The sequence below is a fragment of the Solanum lycopersicum genome, chromosome 10 (genome assembly GCF_036512215.1).
Source record: "Solanum lycopersicum chromosome 10, SLM_r2.1".
NCBI lineage: Eukaryota > Viridiplantae > Streptophyta > Magnoliopsida > Solanales > Solanaceae > Solanum > Solanum lycopersicum.
In genome coordinates, this window is record NC_090809.1 from 40697504 (window position 1) to 40708056 (window position 10553).

Below are 10553 nucleotides of genomic sequence, written 5' to 3' on the forward strand. Positions count from 1 at the left end.
TGGAATGTCACGCCCTACGTGCATATTTAGGTTGTACATTTCCATTATGATTTTTAAAAAAATCATGTCTACTCACTCCTGTCACATCGGTAATCTTTTTTTGAAAACTTCTCACATTACTGATGAATATGACAATTATTTAAAGAAAAATTAATGCTTATGAAACTTAATAAAATTCAATTAAACATTAAATAATTGCTAATTTTTTTCAAATATTTTGTTTTCCACCGTTTAGTACTCCCTCCATCCAACAATATTTGTCCACTATACTAAAAATAATTGTCCAACAATATTTGTCTAATTTAGAAAATGAAGATATTATTTATCTTTTGCGTCTATTCAACCCTTTCTATTAAATACTTTATATCATCTAACACATTTTCAAAGCATGAAATTACATAGTGACCAGTAAATAATATATGATTAGTATGTCAAAGAAAAATTGAAAATGAATATGGTTGATTTATTGGATAACTTTTGAACAAAATCATTTTATTGGAAGTTAAGTTTTTCCTTAAACATATTTCTTCCAATCATTTATTTAGTTTACCATAATAAATAAGTATGATATACGTTAGTAGCATGCAAAACTTCTCACATTTATGATTAATATAGACAATTAATTAAAGAAAAATTAGTAGTTATGTAACTTAATGAAATTCTATTAATATTAAATTATTTCTAAAAATTGTTTAACATTTTTTTCTCCACCAGTTAGTATTCCCTCAGTCCAACAATAGTTTTCCACTGTGAAAAAGAGGTCCAACAGAGGTAAGAAAAATGCAGATTATTTAATTCAAAGAAGTATACGCTGCTACTTTCTTGCAAATGAAAAACACCCTATTGTTCAACTGTAAAACACAGAGGCAATGGACCGATTTCCTTGTTGTATTATTGCAAGAATAAAAGTTATTTGTTTCTGTACAAGTAAAAGTATGTAAGGAAATAAAAAATAATAAATTTCCCTAAATATCTCTACATATTCTCTACCTATGATACTGCAATGTATAATGTATGTAGACTTGTCTATGTGCATTATGCAACCCCCCCTCCGCCGCCGAAGTTGTAGCATAGATATTAATCATACCCAACTTATTAAAAGATATTTATAATCAACTTGTCATGGATAAAGTTACAATCAACTTCAATTTGTTTTCTCTGTTCATGATACACTGGACTTGAGGCAAGTAGCCTGACTATCAGAGTTAATAAATCAAAGGGTCACTCAACTTTGAGAATTTATCTTAAAAAGTTATTAAACTTTGTTTTGTATCAATAAAATCACTTAACTTAGACTTTTGTATCAAAAAATCACTCAACTAAATTTATCATAACTAGATTTAAAATGATAAAATAAATTAATTTTATTCACAAAATTAAATGAACTTTTAAAATTTTTACTTTGATATGGAATAATTAATTTAATAATTACTTCTCCTTGTTAGTGTAAGTTAGGTTGATTAGCACGCTTGCAACTAAGTGTGTATTTTAATTAACATACTCTAGAAAACCACAAGGTATGTTATCCCAATTTTTTAAAAAAATTAAAATCGTCTAATGGTTAGCAGAGGATTTTTGTTAATCTTACCGCTATATAATATTCAAAAGATGTAGAGTTCTTGATTTTCAAAATTCTAATAAAGAATATTTCGAAACATCGGACACAATGGATAAATGAGAATTAATTTTTATTTTATTTATTTATTTATTTTAGGAGTTAATTCATTCAATTTTAGGAGTAAATGATTAACTTTTTTTGTCATGGTAACTTTTAGTTAATGAGAAATTTAGTTGAATGATTTTATTGATACAAAGATTTTAGTTAGGTGATTTTTCTGATATAAAAGCCTAAGTTGAGTGATTTTATTGATGCAAAATAAAGTTTAATGATTTTTTAAGATAAATTCTCAAAGTTGAGTGACTATTTGAAATATTAACTCTGATTGTCACACAAACGTTTTGCTAGAGAAGAAGGCTCCAAACCAATATCATTTAAAAGGTGATGTATCCATAATATTTCACAGGTGAATTGAGCCATACTTCTATACTCGAATTCTGTACTAGATCAAGATACAACATTTTTTTTCTTACTCTTCCAAGATACCAAAATTCCTTAAACAAATATACAAATAGCTAGTAGAAGATCTTTTATCCGTATTTATCTAGCCCAATCAACACCTACAAAACACTTAGCTTGAGTATCTCGTAATAACTATACAATATACCACGTGCAGAAGCTCCTTTCAAATAGCACAAGATTTGTTTCAAGGCTGCCTAGTGTTTGACTGTTGGTACAAACATAAATTGACTGACAATACTGACCGCATAGGCAATATCTTCATAGGTAACAGTGAGATAGTTCAGTTTCCCAACATAGTAAGATGTACATTAGAATATATTTGTCAGCCACATGGCTTAACTCTCAACTTTCTGGTTTCTGTAATTTAGTGAACTAGATATTTTCTTTGGGACAAGAAAAACCCTTTCTTCCTTCTTTATACTTCTATACACCCAAAAAGTATTTCAGCTTCCACATGACTTTGGTATAAACATGGAATGAAAAAACTTCTTCAGAGTAGAAAATCATGTAGACAACCGTCTTGTCCGTAAAATAGACAACTAAAAGAATAATACCAACAAATGATTGTCCGTAAAATACTAAATGTTCACACTTGCTTATTTTCAAAAAAATTCTTGAATTACATTGCTAAGTTATTAAAAACAGGCACAAGGGCTCTAACAATATAGAGATTTTCTCAGATGAAAAAGTTTTCTGCACTGCCACTGATCAACAACTCCAGGTGATTGTTCTATATAAATACCTCTTCACAGTGATTACAATGAATAAACACATTCTTGCTATCCAACTAATGTAAAGGCCAATGTTGAGAAGCAGTCAATCAAATAAACAAGTGAGCAAAGGTGAGCTTTGCTACCGAAGAGAAAGTGTCGAGTTAATCCACCACATAAGTTGCGGATAGTCTTTACCCACAAGTCTGACTTCAAGTCTAGTGATAGAACTTTTTGGATTAATTTTGATTCTAATGCAAACATTAGTGACTTCTTTAATGACTCAAATCAACGACATATCGATCACACATAGATAACTTTATGTTGTTTCATGTTTATTTTCCAAATATAATAATATATATGTAAATATAATAATAGATTCACATAATATAAAACTATTAAATTGACGTGAAAATATTCATGGATAGACTTACAAAACAAAAATATGAAATAAAATGATAATACACATGAAAAATAGATTCCTAATATGAAAATATTACAGAATGTGACAAGACACATAACACATACACCTATAATATTAAAACATCAAATAATATAACAATACAGGTGACAAATAGACTCATTCGCCTACTATAAATTACCCTTGCGTTCTTCTCCAAGTTGTTCAGGTATTCAGCCTTATTCAACCAAAACAACTACTAATATTCTTCTTTTATTATTTTCTTTAGCAATGTAGAAAAGAACTAGCAGGAATAAGCGAAAGATTAAAATGCAGTTGATTGATTCAGAAGAAGTATGCACGAGTACTTTCTCGCAAAGGAAAACTTACCTCATTGTTCAAAAAAAATGGATATCTTTCAATTTTGTTCGGAGAAATCTTTCTGGTCTGCTATCTTCACCAAGGGAAACAACATATTCACCTCGCTTAAAAATGTAGAAAAAAAACTGTTCAATTTTTTGTATTGAAATCACACAAACTCAATGCCATCATGCGAATGTGGGCAAATGTAATGTCTTTGTGTTATTTTATGATCATCTATCTCTTTCTTATTTGCAAAAGAGATTAAAAACATTTCTAAGAAGGTTTTAAGAAACAAAGACAAAAACCTTATCTTTTCTTATGCTTTAGAAAACAGTGATACAAGTATTTAATATTACTTGGAAAGCAACAAACCTAGAGAAATGATAGGGTACTAGTTAAGTACTAACACAAAACCTACTATCTGACTAACATAAACTAATTAGGACTCCTTGAGCTTGTAAACTGGGAAATTAAAGACTCCTAAAAGTACAGCCACTAATATCACTTAACTTTTGAATGAGTCAACTAACACTTCCCTTTGATTCAAAATCAAACAGTCTCAATGGCAACGTGATATATTCATGCTTACCTAGAGGAAGAGAATTCAAAAATATTCGCTACTTGCTCGTTTGTGATGCAGAATTTCAGCACTATCCTTCCATCAGCTAGCAAAGATCGGATAAACTGATATTGCACATGAATGTGCTATGTTCTTCTTGAAAGGAGGGATTTTTAACAATAGCAATTGTTAATTTTCTATCAAAAAAAATCTCAGTAGACTACTTATGCTCGTAACTATAATCTTCAAGTAGTTTCTCGAGCCATAAAGCTAGTCGTGCTGCTAAGCTTGTTGTTGTATAATCATCTTCAAATGTCGACCAAGCTAGTGTCTCCTACTTCATTGAACTCCATGTAACAGATCCGGAACAAAAAATGAAACAACTACAGAAAGTGGTTTGATGGTCATCATAGCAGTTGCATAATCACTCTCAGTTAAAGCCAACCAATCTGAATTTTGGTTCATTAGAATACCAGATACCAAAGTCTGTTGTATCAGAAACATAATAAAGAATTCGTTTCACAACACCAAAATGTTGCTTTGTGGGGCTTTTCACTAATCTGGACACAACACAAACATAATTACATTGTTAGGTCTAGTGTGCATTAAATAATTCAAGACACTAACAGAAAATACTTTCTCAGTTCTATCTGCATGTCGCAACTTTTTATTGATATTCATCGGTGTAGCTGCTGCTTCACAGTTCATCATATGAATTTTTTTTCAAAAGATCCTCTGCTTATTTTTTTTTAGAAATAAAAATTCCATCTTTATCTTGGATCACCTTAAACCCCAAGAAATACTTCAGTAAGCCCAAGTCATACATGTCAAAGTTTCTTATCATATTGAACTTGAATTCATTAACTAAAGACTTTGAGGAACCAAAGTAAATCATTTCATCAACATAGATACAAACCACCAAAATTCTCCATTACCTCGTTTTTTCAAGTAGAAAGTGGGATCCTTTCTACTTCTTGTGAATTTTCTATCCTCATATAATAATCAATTTATTATACCACACACGTAGAGCTTTCTTTAGACAATAAAGAGCTTTTCTAACTTGTAGGTATTCGTCGAGGTTCTTAAGTTTTGTTGCGAATTTTTGCCATGAATTTGATCTCTAAGAGGTATGTAAGCTTCTGTAGTGTTTGTTTTTTTCACCCACACATCAATCATGTTATTTTCCGTGCAATTTCATTTTTGAAGTTGAAAAGATTAGAGTTATTCATGAGTTCTTTATAAGTGTTCTTGAAGTTGATTTTAAATCTTGATTTGTTGAGCTTTTGCTGAATTCTTGAGATGAAATTGAGTGTCTCTATTTAGTGGATTAGATTGTACTTATGTTGAGTTATCAAATCCAAGTGTTTGGGGAAGAAACCGTTTGAGTATAGACGAGTTAGGATGAGAAATTGAGCAAGGAATTTCATCGGGTTTTCTTGGTTAATGGATGGCACGAAGCACCATCCACCCAACATTATGCTCTCTAGTTTAGGGGTTGGTTCCCCGTGCCACTCAGTGAACCATGGTCGCCTGCCTCGTTAAGCATGCAGTAGGTTGCTCCGTTTGAGTTCTTTTAAGGTGTACCTTCACTCCTTTTCGATCCTAACTTCTCTATGATGCTTCTAAAAACATAGAAATAATCAATAAAGTGAATCATAACCTGGAATTCATAATTCAAATTCAAGGAAGAATTAAGAGTTATATCTTGTGAGTTCTTTCAAACATTTCGAGAAAGTCCCTTTGTGTCTTTTTGAGGAATCTTCTACAATTTCTAATAAGTTGTTTCAAGACTCGAGTAAGTGAGTTTGATAATAAGGAGAATGTATTCCAAAGTCTAATTTATCATCATAAGATTCTTCATAGTATGAACCATAACTCTTAAATTCATAATTTACATTCAAGAAAGACATAATAGTAGAGTTCAACTATTGAGTTTAATTGTGAATCTTTTAAGATCAACCATCGAGTTGAACTATGTTTGGAGAAAGGAAGTATGAGAATGTGAAGAGTGTATAAATGATGTTGAATGCCTTGAATCGGACCCGTTACAACAATCGGACCCATAATAAAACTGCTCCCTCTCTTCCCCGTGGACATAGCCAATTTATTGGTGAACCACGTAAAACTGTTGTCTTGTATTTCACATTTATATTTTCTCGTATTATCTCAAATTCTGCACAATTAATTGGTACTAGAGCCTCTCATTTAATCGGTGTTCTTGGAGAATTCGAGATGTCTGCTTTGAACGTGAAAATCGACAAATTCACAGGGAGGAATAGTTTCAGTTTATGGCAGATCAAGATGCGGGCTTTGTTGAAACATCAAGGCTTCTGGGCGTCGTTGTCTAAAGACAAGAACGCCGTCGTTACTCCTAAGATGGAGATTCGGGAGGAAAAAGTGCACTCGACGATCATGTTGTGTCTCGCGGATGACGTCATCATGGAGGTCTCGGATGAAGAGATTACTTCTGGTCTGTGGTTGAAGCTGGAGAGTTTGTACATGACAAAATCTCTAACCAACAAGCTGCTTCTGAAACAACGTCTATTCGCTGTATGAATGGCTGAAGGTGCACAACTCAGGGAACATTTAGAGCAATTGAATACTTTGTTATTAGAATTGCCTAATATCGATGTGAAGATCGAGGATGAAGATGCTGCCCTGATTCTGTTTGTATCTCACCCAATGTCGTTTGAGAATTTTTTTCATTCGTTCATTGTTGGGAAAGATACTGTGTCGCTGGAAGAAGTCAGATCGGCCCTTCACAGCAGGGAATTACGGCATAAGGCTAATGGCACAAGTACAGACATAAAGCCTTCCGATCTGTTCACCAGTAGCGGAAAGGGAAGGAAAAATGGCGGAAAGAAAAATAAGCTGATGTCGAAGGGTGCAAAGCCGGATGAGGTTTGTAATTACTGCAAGGAGAACAGATATTTGAAATTTGATTGTCCGAAGAAGAAGAAGCAATCGAAAAAACAATCAGTGTCTGCTGCTGTTGCTGAAGAAGGCACCAATTTAGAAGAAGACATTGCCCTAGTTGCGGATGAGCACACTAATCATTAAGATGTCTGGGTTCTTGATTCTGGGCAACCTATCACATCTGTCCTAGGAGATAGTGGTTCACGACTTATGAGCAGATAGACGGAGGCAGCATCTCAATAGACAATAGTTCTGTCTGAAAGGTGGTTGGGACAGGCTCGATAAAGATAAGGACACATGACGGTAGCTTTTGCACATTGAACGAGGTCAGGCACGTTCCATTGATGACGAAAAATCTGATATCTCTTAGTTCTTTGGACAACAAGGGATTCAGCTGGTCAGGAAAAGATGGAGTCTTGCAGGTCTGGAAGGGTTCAGATCTGATTCTGAAAGGTGTCATGCGTGGTACTTTGTATTTTCTACAAGGTTCCACGGTTACAGGTTCAACCCATGTTGCATCGTCAGAAGTTCACCAGGAGGATATGACTAAGTTATGGCACATAAGACTTTGTCATATGGGTGAAAGAGGGATGGAAATTCTGTCAAAGGAGGATCTTCTTGCTGGTCATAAGGTTAAGAGCCTAGAGTTTTGTAAACATTGTGTCTTTGGAAAACTACATCGCAACAAGTTTCCAAAGGCCATTCATAGAACAAAAGGCATACTTGATTACATCCATTCTGATTGCTTGGGTCCATGCCGTGATGAGTCTTTAGGAGGCTGCAGATTTTTTGTGTCCATTATTGATGACTACTCAAGGATGACTTGGGTGTACATGATGAAGCATAAAAGTGAAGCTTTCCAGAAGTTCAAGGAGTGGAAAATTTTGATGGAAAATCAAACAGGGAAGAAGATCAAGAGGTTGCAAACTGCTAATGAGCTGGAATTCTGCTGGTCTGAATTTGATCAATTCTGTAAGGATGAAGGGATTGCTCGACATTGTACATTCAAAAATACACCACAGCAGAACGGTGTAGCTGAGCGGATGAATCAAACACTTCTGGAGAGAGCAAGGTGCATGCTCTCTAATGCTGGGCTAGATAGAAGATTCTGGGCAGAAACGGTTAGTATAGCTTGCTACTTGATTAACCGCGGACCACATACAGGCATATAGTGCAAGACACCTATAGAGATGTGGTCAGAAAAAGCTGTTGATTATTCAATTCTGAAAGCTTTTGGTTGTACGACTTACTATCACGTCAGTGAAGGTAAGTTAGAACCAAGAGCTAAAAAGGGAGTATTTGTGCGCTACGGAGATGGAGTGAAAGGTTTTAGAATCTGGTCTCTAGCAGAAAAGGGGGTTACTATGAGCAAGAACGTTGTCTTTGATGAAAGTTCTCTGCTTAGAACCATTGTGAAGCCTACAACTACGTTCGAAACTTGGAGTCTCAATAAACAGGTGGAGTTTCAAGTCATTCAGAACGAGAGCGATTTAAAAGAACCTGAAGAGGAGGATCAAGAGCCACAGACAGAAACTGATATTCCAGAATCTATGCCATCAGATATCCATTAGAGTATAACTCAAGATCGGCCAAGGAGGGTTGCAGTTCGGCCACCTACGAGGTATGGTTTTGAGGACATGGTGGGTTATACACTGCAGGTTGCTGAAGAGGTAGATACATTTGAGCCGTCTACTTACAAAGAAACCATTTTAAGTCCTGATTCTGAAAAATGGTTTGCTGCTATGGGATATGAGATGGAGTCCCTACACAAGAATCAAACATGGGATCTGGTCATACTGCCTTCGGGGAGAAAGATTATTACTTGCACATGAGTTTTCAAGAAGAAGGAACAGATATCACCTGCAGAAGGAGTCAAGTATAAAGCCAGTGTTGTCGCCAGAGGTTTCAACCAAAGAGAGGGAGTTGACGACAATGAGATCTTCTCAAGAGTGGTCAGACATACTTCCATCCGAGTGTTACTAGCGATAGTTACACATCAGAATCTGGAGCTTGAAAAACTTGATGTGAAGACACCGTTTCTACATGGAGAGTTGGAGGAAGAGATATACATGACTCAGCCGGATGGTTTCCAAGTTCCAGGGAAGGAAAATCACGTCTGCAAGTTGAACAAGTCCTTATATGGACTTTAACAGTCTCCAAGGCAGTGGTACAAAAGGTTTGACAGCTATATGGTGAAGTTGGGCTATACTCGGAGCTCATATGATTGTTGTGTCTACTACAATAGGATCAAGGATGATTCATTCATCTGTCTGGTGCATTATGTAGATGATATGCTGATATCTGCAAAGAAGTAGTATGACATTTAGAAACTAAAGGGTTCACTTAGTGTTAAGTTTGCGATGAAGGATCTGGGAGTTGCTCGGAAGATTATAGGGATGGAGATCATTAGAGACAGAGAGAGAAGGAAACTTTTCTTGTCAAAGAGAAGCTACACTCAGAAGGTCTTGGCGAGGTTTGGCATGTCTTCAACTAAGCCTATTGATACCTCAGTTCTGCAAATATCCATCTCACTGCCATGTTCGCTCCATAGTCAGAAGAAGAGAAGGAGTATATGTCACGAGTCCCTTATGCCAGTGCCGTAGGAAGTGTGATGTATGCTATGGTCTGTACAAGGCCAGATTTAGCACTGCAGTTAATGTAGTGAGCAGATTCATGGGAAAACCAGGGAGAGAACATTGGCAGGCTGTGAAGAGAATTTTTCGGTACCTTAGAGGTACATCTGACGTTGATCTCATTTATGGAGGTGATACTCAGTGCTTGGTTACTAGCTATTCTGATTCTTACTATGCTAGAGATGTTGACACAAAAAGATCGATGACTGGCTATGTGTTTACCCTTGGAGGATCTGTCGTCAGTTGGAAGGCAACTTTGAGACCTACAGTGACTTTTTCTACTACGAAAGTGGAGTACATGGCCTTGACTGAGGCTGCAAAAGAAGGGATTTGGCTGAAAGGGCTGGTTAGTGATCTTGGTCTGCATCATGATCAGGCTACAGTGTATTGTGACAGTTTGAGCGCAATTTGTCTAGCCAAGGATCAAGTCCATCATAAGAGAACCAAGCATATTGACGTAAGGTGTCATTTTCTGAGAAGTGAGATGAGAATCAAGGTGAAGAAAGTACGAACTGCTGATAATCCTGCTAATATGTTCACAAAGCCGGTTCCATAGAGCAAGTTTCAACACTGTTTGGACTTGCTCAACATCAGAAGCTGTTTATTGCCCTGCGCGACAATTATGAGGAAGAGAGGGGAGGCCTGGCACTATCATAGTGCGTCTGAAGAATATGTTCAGAGAATTCAAGTCAAGGTGGAGATTTGTTGAATGCCTTGAATCGGACCCGTTACAACAGAAAGGACGCGCCCCCTGGCGTGAGGTCCGGGGGGGCGGAGACGCCCCCGGCCCGACGGTATAAAATGTAGTAGTATTGGGCCCTTAATTATCTGTCAATTTTGTATGTTAGGCCCAAGATTGTAAGGGTGTAGCTTTTGCACTATATATAGACGC

The 10553-nt window shown here is 35.8% G+C and overlaps 1 protein-coding gene across 1 annotated transcript; it reads left to right on the forward strand.

Moving 5' to 3' along the window:
• The first annotated feature begins 9388 nt into the window (after positions 1 to 9388).
• Positions 9389 to 10318, forward strand: LOC138338839 (secreted RxLR effector protein 161-like). The gene is made up of 3 exons (XM_069289923.1): positions 9389 to 9501; positions 9668 to 10020; positions 10206 to 10318. Exons 1-3 carry the CDS (start codon positions 9389 to 9391, stop codon positions 10316 to 10318), a joined length of 579 nt encoding a protein of 192 aa, XP_069146024.1.
• Positions 10319 to 10553: the final 235 nt, after the last annotated feature.